The sequence below is a fragment of the Athene noctua genome, chromosome Z, assembly GCF_965140245.1.
Source record: "Athene noctua chromosome Z, bAthNoc1.hap1.1, whole genome shotgun sequence".
Classification (NCBI taxonomy): domain Eukaryota; kingdom Metazoa; phylum Chordata; class Aves; order Strigiformes; family Strigidae; genus Athene; species Athene noctua.
This window is the reverse complement of record NC_134077.1, coordinates 13,178,899-13,192,281: the sequence shown is the minus strand read 5'-3', so window position 1 is coordinate 13,192,281 and position 13,383 is coordinate 13,178,899. Positions and strand designations below refer to the sequence as shown.

General features: G+C 41.1%; 1 protein-coding gene across 4 annotated transcripts in view; it reads left to right on the top strand.

Annotated features, from left to right (window-relative positions):
- The window catches only part of NPR3 (natriuretic peptide receptor 3), a 50,105-nt gene that overhangs the window by 16,867 nt on the left and 19,855 nt on the right, over positions 1-13,383 (top strand). For all 4 annotated transcript variants that reach the window (XM_074931864.1, XM_074931863.1, XM_074931862.1 and 1 more), the window contains one exon: positions 12,701-12,836. In XM_074931864.1, coding sequence (XP_074787965.1) covers positions 12,701-12,836 — 136 coding nt within the window. The remainder of the gene's footprint in view (positions 1-12,700; positions 12,837-13,383) is intronic.

Below are 13,383 nucleotides of genomic sequence, written 5' to 3'. Positions count from 1 at the left end.
CTCAGGCAAAACTGCAGTGTAATATTATGTTATTTGCCATTAACAGATGTCATAAAAGACAGTAAAAGAAAGAAATTATTCTTCTCTCCACCAGTGGATTTCTGTTTAGTTTTTCTAGACTGTCAAAGCATATTTTTGAAGCTGTCTTAAACTATGGAAGAGATAGTATAAAACTGTAAGTATTATCTGAAAATAGTAACATCTGAACTCTTTGGGAATGTAAAAGTTTAGAGTTGATCTTCATGTATATGTTGTATATTTTCCATAGCCCCATGTTTTTACTTGGGTTTCACAGATATTCACATTCCACTTTACTAAACAGACACTCAGACATTTATGGGCAAGGCACTCTCCCTTTGAAGTGCTTGCTAGAAATACACCTTATTTTCCACTAATAAAGCATGAAAAATATGTCTTCCAACAAAGTTCATGACCTCTTTTAGTTTTTAATGTCTCTTCGTTTGCGATTGCGTTGCATTGCGATTGCGTTGCTAATGATCCAAAAGCTAATTTGTCCCGTTGAGGTCTTGTTATTATGTAAATTTGTAGGATTTTTTATACTGGCATTAAGTGGTCTTCAGTTTTGGCTCTGAGATGTTTGCATGAAGGCAAGGAAAGATTACGTATGTCATTTTGCACAAAATGACACTTAAAAAATGAAAGGCCTTTTCTAAATAAATTTCTGGCAGCTAATACGTTCTCCTACAAGCCTTGTTCCCTGAGTAGCTTATGAAAATAACACTCAGTTGAAACTTTCCTTTTTAACTGGAAAATACCCTTAGCTCAACAAGGCATGAAGCAGGAGGTTTGGGTGAGCCTGTCTCATGTCAGGATGCTGTTGCAGCTAGCAACAGGGTCCTGGGCAGGCAGATGGAAGCTGTTTTCTCATGGGAGTAGTGTGCCTGCCAGATGGTGGATGGGATGCTCCAGCCTCAGCACTGCAGGTGCTGCCAAGGCTCACCTGTGCTGGTAGCCTCATGCTGCAGTAACACAGACTGGGTTAATAGTTCATTGTGTTACCTGAAAAGTGAATTCATGCTTGACATGCAGTAAACTGATCATGCCTCGCTCAGGAGAGATACTGTATTTATTCAGGCTTGGGTGCTCAATGGACTTTTCCACAAATCAAGCACACCAAAAGCAGGTTTTCATGCTCCTTTTATACACAAAAATGAGAGGTTAGTACTTTTCCATAACACACTTGTTAGGTACTGATTGGTTAGTGATTAACATAGAATTATAATATGGCATACCTAATGCTTCTAATACTGTGCATGCTCAGGGGAAGGGTCTTAACCTGGGCAGGGGTCTTTTAGACCTGTGGGTGTGTGCTTTAGTATTATGATGAAGGTAGTTCACTTTCAGGACACTCGAAAGTTAGTTTCATTGTCAAGTTAAGTAAGGGAATAGTCACTTTGCCAAGTTGTCAAATAACTCATCCTCAGGACAATCCTAGACATTGTCTTTATGGTCCAGGACTTTCTGCCTATTTTCTAGGGTTTGGAGATCAAAGCTTGTTCTCTTGCTTGACCTTGCAATTGTTCCCAGATGGTAGCTATAGCTTATTAACCGTGGCTACTAGCAAATGTGACATACACTATATCAATTGTTTGAAATCTGGCTGAGCCAAGCAGTTCAGTCAGAGAGTTTGATTAGGAGGGTGGCAGGTGTTGGGGGGTAGGAGACACTTTTTATTTTCTTTAGAGGCATAAAGGAAGGACAGTTCTTCAAGGCCAGAAATGCTCCAAAGCAGAAGAGGTGTTGCCTCCACAGGGGCAGTTCCTACACTGAGGTGGTTCAGAGAAGCTTCCTGTGCTCATTTGAGCTATTGATATGGTGAAAGCAATCCTGAATGACAACAGTGCAAGGTGTTAACTTTATGACATTCAGATGACAAGTCTTCCTGAAAGAAAGTGTAGGTGGCAATCAGTAACACCTCAAGCCTGTGATCTCTTGCTGTGTCGGCACATGCATTTCTTATGGCTGAGTGCTGGGACATTCAACAACCTGAATGTAGTTCTAACTCACCCTCCAGAGGGACAAACCTTTTAACAGGAGGGCACACTGACCCGGCGGGTGAGTCAGATCACCCAGGTGTATGAGCATAGGCAGAGCAAAGGCAGGCAGCAGGGCTCAGACATGCTCCACCTGGGCAGTGAGAGAAGATCGGTGTACTGCACTGCCAGCTCTGATTTTTTTCCAGTGGATATTTAGTAGTGCCTCTGATGCAGAGGGGTTAATGTAGTCAGCCAATGAGGATGTGCTGAGTGAATAAAGGCAACGGTGTTCTTGTGCACACAAGGAGCCATAGGAACCCACAGGAGGATACTCCTGACTTTCCTTCTCTCTTTAGTAGGTATTTTTTCATTAGGAAAAGAAGCCTGAGTCTAAAATCAGAAGGTTTAGTCCACTCTAAGAACTAATTTATCAAGGCAGATTGAAAAGACAAGGACTGTGTATGTCCCAGAGCAAATGGGTAAGAGGGGCATGAGAAAGGGGCGTGGGACAATGGGAGGAGGGTAGGTGAGGAGCTCTGGGTACCCTTCAATTGGCGGCTGGGAACAAGGAGGCATTCAGTAGGCAGGAGGACATTTACATTTGATGGGACACACATTTGTACATTGCTTCCAGTTAGCCCGCCAGACTGCAGACTCAAAATACCTTAGAAAGAAAAATCAAGCAGGATCTCAGGGATCAGACAGTCAATAAGGAATCAAGAAGCTAGGGTGAGGGTTTAGCCTTTTGTAGGGGCTGTAAAACCCTCAAATTTTGAGTTGTTAACTACCGTGCTGCTGCTGGAGAGTGGGAGGATACATTCCATGTGTGTAGCTGGAGCATTACTGCCTGCTGACAGGCACATATAAATATCGTCAGAGATAGATGCTGTACCTCTCCTTTCCTGTCCTAGTGGGATCCTCACAGGTATGCCAGTGAAGGTATGATTAATAAGCCAGCTGAACATCTTTCATCAGATATCCAGTATCTGAAAGAAAATAACAAAGTTATTCATTTTTAAATTATTTGGAATGGAAGCAAGATTAATAGCAGCGTCAGGGTTGGCATTAGTTCCATGCCATTAAGGTTTTCAAGTTAGTTCCATGCCATTAAGGTTTTCAGGTTCGTATGCCCATTTACCCCAGAAGGATCATTTGTCATGGCAACCTCAGCCTCAGGTGGGCTCTTCTGGCAAATGATATAGCCCAGAGGTACCCCAGGTGTTGGCAGGTCATCCCTCTCCCCCAGCACCTGGGTTTCAGCTCTGAGGTGTGTGCACCCCAGGATGCCCTGCAGACAGGGCAGGGGAAGGGTGGAGCTCAGATTCCGTGAAAGCAGGGATTTGATCCTGAATTTGTCTCATGCTAGTACAGCAGTCATAGCCCTGGGGCTTTTAGATGAAAGGGGTAGGGGATTTGAAAGGACTGGCTCTCGCTGTAAAGACTTGACTGCATCTGCATGTAGTGGGGAGTTCCTTACCTGCCTGTGTGAGAGTTACTGGGTCACATCCATCCCTCGTTCTCTACGTCCTCTACTGGCAAGGGTGAGGAGGGGTGCTGTTGCTTATGAATCCTGGTTTTGTGTGTCTGATTTTTGCCTGGTACTGTATAAGGAGCTTAGATGACTAATCCCAGCTCTGAGCATACTTTTGAATGAAGCACTACTTTTGGCTGTGCCTAAATCATCCATGTTTATCCAGCCCTTAAGACTGCATTTAAAGCAATAGATCCTCTGGGTAGCCTTTGCTAGCCTGCTGCAAAGCTGAAATATGATGGTCCTATCATCAGGTGGCTTTTTACCCCATCAAAGATTTCATCAGCCCACCCTCATTCTTTTTATTCACCAGCTTGTGTAGCACAGGTAAATTTGGTTTGAACATGTGAGTTTTCTCTTGAGTTTTGCATGAGATCTGATGTAATCTTGAGGATTTTTGGTATAGAAACAAATATTTCTGTGATTTTTGTGGTTTAGTGATAATGTTAGAAAACAATTGCATATTGTACAAGGATAAACATTTAACAAAAAATATCCTTCCTGTTTTTCCTAGCTCTGCATTTATTTAAACCAGTTAGCTTATTTTAGCAAGTGGAACTGATTTTTTCAGACGAGTGACTCTGTCATCCCGAAAACTGAAATACGTTCTTGCTTGGAAAACAAACTTGCTCACTGACATTTAAAACTTAATGTCTGATGAAAGGACTGGGATTTTTTTTTTATTACGAGTTGTTTATCTGCAATTAAAATGCCCCAACGGCTGCATAGTGCTCACTTAAAATGTAAGTATTCATTACAACTGTGTAACAGGTTATGATCAGACTACCAACGGGGTACTTAGAAAAATCTATTTAAAACAAGCATGTTTTCATTTCTGTGTGTGTTCAGCTGCAAAGAGTAACTTCTTTACTCTCTCTTGTGTTTCACCACTGTGACTAGAAGTATGATTTCTGAACATAGTTTTGTAACTTATCACATGAATGACCACATTGTTAGAAATCCTAAAAATGTATAATGGTTAACTTTAAATGACAGCAATACCTTTTATAGTTAGGATCTGTTCAGTATCTTAAGTAAGCAATGATAATACAGTGCTGAGTGCTAGAGATCCTTTGCACAGGTCATTTATCTGGAGTTAGAGTGTATTATGAACGTGTGGAGGTGAATTTCACCTTAACCTCAGGAGCACATTAGTGCACTCTTTGAGTCTGTCCTTGTCCTTGATAGGTGGCCTGGAGCTTTTTAGAGCTAAATTATGTAGGTGAATAGTATGTGTGTAAAGTAAACAAATAAAGGAAAATTTCTTCTAAATTATTATTCTGTAGGTAGTTCATTTCTGGTACAAAACAGTGCTGCTCCTTAGCTACATTGATTGCACTCCTTTGAGACGAATATTAAAAGGTAATACAGGAACCAAAACCCCAGAAGGGAGGTGGCTGGTACTAACTTGCAGAAGGCATCAGTGAGCATGTTGGATAGAGTCAGGAATAAATCCCACACAGGTTTGTGGGGAGAAAACCCGGTCCCAGAAGTGCTCCCCATTCCTGGAGCAGAGCAGTTTTCAGCTCATCCCCCTCCTGCTTTGGCTGTGCCATTGAAGGTCTGGGGGGCGTCTGAGACCCAGTGATGTCAGGCTGTGGGTTTGGTCCAAAGTTCATGCAAATCAGCAACAGTAAGAGCCCCTTGATGTGAGCTGACTGTGGGTAAGGCTCTAAATCTGCTGAAGTGGCGATTCTCGTGTTTGTGTTTATTGAAAGGAATGAGTTTTGGCTGTATGTTGAAAGTTTTCTTCGTGGCCTGTTGGCAACAGGCACTAGGGTTTTAAAGCTGTTTTCTGGATAACCATAGGAGAGTGTTGCAAGCAATAAACAAACAAAGAATGAGCAGCTCTCACAGGCAGTGGGGTGGAAGGGTTCCTCCATGCTCTCTTGCATCTTAGTTGTCGCTGTGCCCTGTCGCATTTTAGCTGGCACTTCACAGCACAGCTCTGCTGCACCCTGGGACTGAATAGGTTTCTGTTTCAATTCGCCCTTGAGACAAAAGAACAACTTGTGGCTGCCCCAGCCAGATGACAGTGAGTAAATCTACCAGTCTTTCAAGAATAGGGTGTTAAAAAAAACAAGGAAGAGAGCATGAAGAATGATGATGAGATAGAAGAGAGAAGAGGCGGTTTGTGGTTAGTTTTCTTTCCTTAGGAAGAAAATAACCTTTACTGACAAAATCCCTTAACTCCCTGAAATTGGCAGCCTTTTTGAAGTAAATCTTGGATATTGGTTGTTAATTTACTTTTATTTTCTTTTTGTTAATTTCTTTTATTTCAGCAGACCTTTTTATGGAACAGAGGGCTGGCTTCTGGTCTACAGCTGGCTTTAAAATGGATGGGAGTTTGTCACTGGCGGTATTTCAGTCCTTCTGGAGTGAGCATCCTCTTGTCTAGGCAGAGCAAGGGTAGCAGTGGTTTGACATGCCTCGGGTGCCCATCAGCTGATGTGCCAGCTGGTCAGATGCATGGCTGAACAGTGCAGGCAGGCAAAGGTAGTCTCACCCTGAAGGGAAAGGGCTTAGCTGCAGCAGAGCAACTTTCTGTCCAAATCAAACAAAGTGCAGTAACAGCAAGGGATCTTTCTTTACATCTTGTCTCTCAAATAGTGCTTGCAGGCTGTTTCATGATGGAGGTGAGCAGCTGATGGTCTGTGACTGCTGCTTGCTCTCCAGATTTAGTCATCACCCTGATTTTTCTACCTACACCTTCTCTGTCAACTTACACTTCAATTGCGAAGTCCGCACGCTGCGGCCGCAGTGCCTGGTGTGCAGTTTTCTTAGGCAGAGGCATACGTCTCCATCTAGTCTGTGCTCAGTGTTACTGCTGTACCAATAAACATGAGCAAAGAGATGGGCACAAGCAGTCAGCCTTGTTGGGAAAAGCCTCCTTAAAGTTAAATTCCTGTGAATGTTAAGTGATGTCAGGATTCTCTCTTGCATAGCTGAATTTTTAATCCATAATTTTAAAGCAGAGTATAAGCCTCAGTTTGCAGAATTCACATAATAAAGGCAACATGCTTCCCTATAAGAAAAGTCTCATGTGGGTTTCCACATACACACTGTCATCCTGTGAAAGATTAAATTGATGCAACAGTGTTTGAATAAATATATTTTAATTATTCACAAGATTATCTCCTTACACTGAGGAATGCTTATGCTCTTTTTCTAGGGACACATGTGGGTTCCAGCCCCAAATAACAAATGAGAATTGGGACAGTTATCTGTCATTTAGAAAACCAAGTCCTGAGCTCTGGCCTCAAGTATTCTTGAGTGCGTGCCAGCTTACGTATTTATGTATTTATGGAGAGTTGATATCAGTGAATACAGTGAGAGGCTGTCCTTGGCTACAGCTGTGTTGCCCAGAATTTGGCATCACACCATATGTTCTTTTTGAGTTGTGAATTAAATATTGAGGAAATGGCCTTCTCTGGAGAAGGCATGTGTTTCTATTATTTTTCTCTCTCCCTTCCTGTTTCTTTGAACCACTAATGTCCAACTCTGGTAGGGAAGCAGTCTGGTTCCCCAAGCGAACAGGCTGTATTTTTAGTATCAGGCATCTAAACATACAGCTTTGATTAACTATTTACAGCTTTTCCTCCTTTCCAGTTGGTTGGTGGGCTGGTTTCACAGTGATGTAATCTCTGTGGAAATAGGACAGGTCATGTATCTGTGTCTGTAGGTACCCCAAGACTGTTTATGCCAGCTGGCTGTGGGTCAGTGCTGTGACTTTGCATTTGTTATATTTGGGAGTCCTTGAAATCCCCAGTGCAGGGGAGTACCTGTTATCCATAGGTGAGATTTAGAAACTGTGCGTTTCTGCTGCATAGGGGCATTAAGAAATCACATGAGGATCTGAGAAGCTGGATGGTGAGTTAATGAGAGCTGTGATAATCCTGTTATAATGGTAACACACAGGATGATATGTGGTAGTGTTATGGCAGTAGGACTAATAAATTACTGCAAAGCTGAAACTGGATACAGCATTAGTGGTTTGAAATGCACTATTTGAAGGTAATGCTCAGGTATAAGGCTATTCTTCGCTCAGCTTCACATTCTCGGTCTACACCTTGCTTCAATCCAGAGCATCTCACAGAGTTTATGCAAATTGAAAGTTTAACAGAAAATCAGTTTGTAACAATTTTATCTTTAAAAACAAATTTAAAATCTAATCAGTTGTATCTGTCTATCACGTACTGTATGGAGATCATGAGCTCCTTGTTCTGATTTATGCAGCTCAGAATCAGGGTATAGCAACTCAGCAAGAAATTGCTGAGGGCCCCTGTGCATACCCAGGAACATGAAGAAGTACTTGTGACAATGGCATCAGCAGTGACAATGTCCTGAATGGGAGCATGTAACATCAGCAAATGGTATCAAAGAGAATAGTCCCTGCTCCAAAGGTCAGTGAAGAGTGTATTGCTGGGGAGTGAGTCAATCAGCAGAAGACAACCAAATATACATGTCAAGAAGTGCATGTAAAAAAGTTAGCAATGTCAGGATTTCTTGGAAAAGCTCATAAGGGAAGAACTGTAATTATAGTTTTTCTTGATGAAGAAAGATTAAAAAGAGTACTGACAGTTAAATTACAGCTGTTTAGAAAAAGACTATTTTTGAGACACATTGAAACAGCCTGAGATAGTAGGAAAAACACCTACCTAAACTATAAAATGTGTTGCTGTACTGGAGAAGTCCATAGTCGTGAAGCAGACATCAGATTGGTTTGAAGTACTTCACATCATATATATATATTTGGAATATAATTGCTGTATTTGAACTTCATTGCTGTGTTTTTACTGTGTCATGCCATAGTTTTACAACATAACATGGTATTGCTAAAATTCATAAGGGTTCATTTACAGTATTCATAGTCCTGAGGTTAGATGAGCTTCATGTGTTTATAGGATCAAACTTCTATACTTGTTTGCTTCAGGTTTCATCCCTGTAGACTAATCTGAAAGAGGGTGGACTTTCAATGGGCATTTGCTCACCTGAGCATCATGTCAAGTATGAAACTGGTAAGATTTTTGCAAAAAGTCTGGGTATACCCTACACAGGCCGCTAGGGTCCTCACTGATTTTGGCTGGGGCTCTAGTTTAACAACTTGAAACTCACTGTGAATGTACTGGGAGGTAGATTCAGAGACTGATTTGGGGGAGTATTAGCTGTTTGCTTTTGCAGTAGAGAAAAAGTGGTGATGACCCTCCTCACCTAGCACTGAAGTGGTATGAATTTCTGGAATTGCTGTGATTCAGAGCTGGGTGGTTCCAGGTGGAAGACAATAAGCTTACTTAACAGTCAGTGGGCAGGATGTGGAAAATTATGGGTCCTGCATAGCTGTAGCTTGGCTGTCTTCCATGTCAGTAGTATTTCGTATTGCTGTGTATGCTGTTAACACCTTGCTATATATGAATAGTGTGGTCACACTATAGCTGCTTGGGGAACTATAACTTTGAACTGTGTAAAATTTATTCATGTGATTTCCACCAGAAGAAAAAACCCACCATGGAAGATGGTCAATAAGAGTAGAAAGGTAGGAAATTAAAAGACACAAATGTAGGATTAACTCATCCAGCTATGCAGTTAGCTTACCTACTTTTTAGTTATATGGTACCTTGAATGGGATATGGAAGTAATACAGATTTGTTATCGGGGGGGGTTCCACATATTTGAATTACAGTCTCCGAAGATGTTCAGTAAACCTGGCAGCTTCTCTACTGCTGCTCATATTGCTGATGACACATGTTGTGGGGTGGCTCTGCTGTCCAATATGGATCAGGGATAACAACAATTTAGTAGATCTGACATGCAAATTATAATCACAGCATTTGGAGCTCAACTTGCACCTGTAATTAAAAAAAAAACCAGCATAAATCCAAATGGAAAATACAATAATCAAAAACTTCTGCTTTTTATTAAGAGCTCAACTAAAAGAACTGTTAGTTACCTACAAGATTTGTGGATCTTTAATAGCTTTAGTAATCTATTTAGTTTTGTCCTGAGGGCTGTCTAATGTTGAACCACACATTATTAATTACCATGGAGACTTTCAAACAACCTGTAAAGACATCTTCATATTTACACTTATCCCTAGATTTACTTATTCCAAACCTTTTTAACTCTTTTCCTGCAGCAAAGGAAGGATGGAATTTTTTTGTAAGCATTATTTATTCTTACTGTCAGGTATTCTCAAATTACAGGCCAAAGAATTGATGAGGAAAATTTGGTATCAGTCTGTTTCATCATTTCTGATAGGTAACTGTGTCGTCATTTGATAGGCCTGAATGTAAACCATAATCTATGTTAAAATAATAGAAAAAGAAGAAGAAAGAAAATCCTTTATACCCATGAGGGTATATGAGATATTATTAACAGAGTTAATGATGTCCAGAAAGGAAGTCCTGGGACTATATGCTTGGGACACTGTTCAAATAAGTCAGGAGTGGTATCAGATGGAATGGATTTTGCACTCTTTTTACTCAGAGAATCCACTGTAGACAGTCACTGGCAACAGGACTGCAAAATAAACCTGGGTGAGCTCTGGGCAGGTGGAAAATGGAACAAAAAAGGAGCAATCCCTTCGAAATTATCTGCAGCCATTACTTCGCGTTGTAATATTCCTTATTCCTCCCATCTCTGATGTTTTCTCTTTAAGTTAGAGCAGTCATATACGTTGTGCAACCTATTCTCTGTATAGGATCATGGCAAATTCTAAATGGGCAAGCAAGATGGTATGTGGGAAAACCCTATGCCCTTCATGGCATTCTGTATCCCCTTTCAAGAACTAGTGCTGGAACATGTTCCTGAAATAATGTGATGAAAAGTAGCCAGTGTGCCCAACATAAGGTTTGGCTGGGGAGTGTAGGTGTGATCTCGCCTGCAAACAGTAAATGTTGCTCTTTTAGAAGAAGATTTGAAATGGCATAAATTACCATCAGTTTCAACTTTCTTGACAATGTAAGATAAAATGCTGGGGTTTGTACATCTGATGATTTTCTAATGTGATTTTTCACATGTAATGTCAGGGGTTTTGGCCAAGAGTCAAGGCAAGGGGCTGTGGCAGTAACCTCCCAGACTGCCAAGTGAATTTTGACAGGGCTTATCAGGCAAATCTGCAGTGTCTACAGGAGGGTTTTCAGGCTGGTGGCATAGGTAGATTTCAGATTGAGTCAATCAGCTGACAGAGTGGATTTTGAAGGTTACTGTGTTACAGAGAGGTCTTTGCCATGGACAAAGGAAGTGACAAATAGCTTTCCTTGAAACGGATGCCAGCCACAAGCTGTAAATCAGCCAGCAGGGAGGTAAAGAGAATGAGTGTGACATCAAGAAAGGCCATGTTTGATCATCCACAGGCCACTTGGACTCTAATGCTGGCACGTAAAGCAGTTGTCAAGCTTTGTGGTTTCTTGGTTTGCTTTTTTTTCAGTTCCAAAAAATTAAACCCCCAGCTGGCAAAGCCTGTCCTAGTGTGCACTCTGTCCATCAGCTGTTGTTATTCCACTGAAAGCCTGACTTTCACCTCTTCTTTAATGCTTTCTCCTTAGGTCAAAACTGCAGCTGCCTTTTAGTCTTTGACTGTCAGACTGAGCTGACCTGTTCTGCGCCTTCTGTAGCACTGTGGGTTCTTCCCTAAACTGGTGGTGCATTTTCTTAATGAAAAATAGGTTGGAGTTACCTAAAGGTCCAATTTGAAATGTCCGAGCAATATAAACTTCTGTATTATCAGTAAATAATTCTGAAATTCTCCTAACTGTTGGCAGCTGGTTTAAGAGTGAAGGATATCTTGCATGTAATTACATTACTAGGGGCTTGGTTAGTTCAGCTTAGCCAATCAGCTATGTAGCACTTTTTATCTATGGAGCAGTTATTTATTTAACCGGTTACATGTTTTTATCTTTTAATGTCCAGCTAAAACTCTGAGAGTTAAAATAGCACTTTATTTACCAACATTTAAAACTGTTTAGATGCACTGAAGTGGAAGACAGGGTAAATGTTGTTTCTATCCAAGAGGATATTTGTAGAGGTGCGTTGTTCACTGGAAATGGCAATGAGAGACCTCATAATGTGGTATAATCATTGCTTACACCTTTACTAGTATGTCAGGAGCTTTTCCACTGTAATGAAGCTGTGAGTGAATGGGAACATCTTCCTTGCAGCTGAAGAGAGAATTAATTCTGAATTATTGTGCATCAAGCCAGGGTGTATTGCACTACTGAGATGTGAGTTGCTGCTTACAGAAGAGAAATACGTGGCCCAAGACATGTGTGTCTGCTTCTGCCGATGCGTCTCCATCTGAGCTCAGCTCCTAAAATAATTACTGTTTCATCACTGAAACACAGCAAGGCTCCTGTGAACAAACCTGTAATGTTTCTGCATTACTCTGCTTTTAACTGTTGTTACTCACAATGATGTAGACCAAAAACTGTAGGTTGCCTACATAGGCTCATGGGAGGCAGAGCTGGTGGCAGCAGTCTCCTTTTAAATTAGGGTTAGAAAGCCACATTTCATTCATTTCATGTCACTTACTGAAAAAACTGTAAAGGACAGGAAGCTGTTCTCCTGGCAGTTCCAGAGAACACATTATTATAGAGGGTAAGTAGTTTCCTCCATTGCTCATTTGCTAATGGGAAGATGTTCAGCTGAACAAGGGCCAGAAATGAAAGTGGTAATCATTAAACAAGCAAATCCACCACTTGTGCTCTCCAAAAAAAATCATGGCAGAACATACTTCCTAATCCTGCAAAGTGCTAAGTCCTCTGTGCAGGGGAAGGAGGACATACTCGGTGCTGTGGCATGAGGAGGGTTCTCAGCACCTTACAGAACCTCACGTGGTCAGCTGCAGAATTTGTGTATCTGGGCATAGGAACTGTGATGTGCAGATTTCTCCCCTATCTGCAGAGCTATTCAGACACAACATTAAAGTGTAATTTGAATGTTCAGAATAGCAGATGATGGTTAACTGTTTTTAAAAATGGGTCAAAAGTTGCCATATTTCCCCTGAGTTTTTTTGAAACACATCCCCCTGTGTTCCAGCCATTGAGAAAATAACCCTCCAAATTGGTCATTTTGGTTAATTTGGAGTTTCTCTCTAGTTAGTCAGTTCCACAGGGAAGAAAAGTTTTTCATGTGTCAATTGCCATTTGGTTTTTCTTTGTTTTGTTTTTTTTTTTAGGTGAACATGTTTGTGGAAGGATTCCATGATGCTATTCTTCTTTATGCTCTAGCTTTACAGGAAGTCCTGAAGTTTGGTTTCAGTAAGAAAGATGGGGAAAAAATTGTTCAGCAAACACGGAACAGAACATATGAAGGTAAGAGTTAAGATCTTATTCCAGCTTCCAGAGTCAAAAAAATTCAGGTCTTTGTTGTGTGCAGAGTAAGGACCCATGCCTATCCCACTCTTAAATGAGAGGAAAATAACCATATGACATCATATATGTCTCTAAGGCTGGCCCACATATCTCACCGGTGACTTTTCTTTGCACCAACCCTTGAGATCTTACTCAGCTCAAAAAACTCCTAACGATTTAATGACCCTCACTGATCTTGTAAAGCAAACCAATAATTTTCTCAGGCTCCTTCTATGTTTTTGAAAAGATTACAGCTGCTCACTTTACTCATGTGCATCTAGTAGCTCTTAGATTGCCTCATTTTTTCCATTTGATTTTTTTATCTTAAAAGTCTGGGAATGGATAGAAGGAAGCAGGTGCCAGGTTTTTTTGTTTCTTGACAGGGCTCCTTTGGGCCCTAGAAGGATTTCTCCCCAGACTCCTTTCAGGAGCTGTGCATGTTATTTCAGAGGCAGCAGCTGAACAGCACTGTGCCTTTCTGTGCCTAAACCTGTAGGCTGCAATTCAG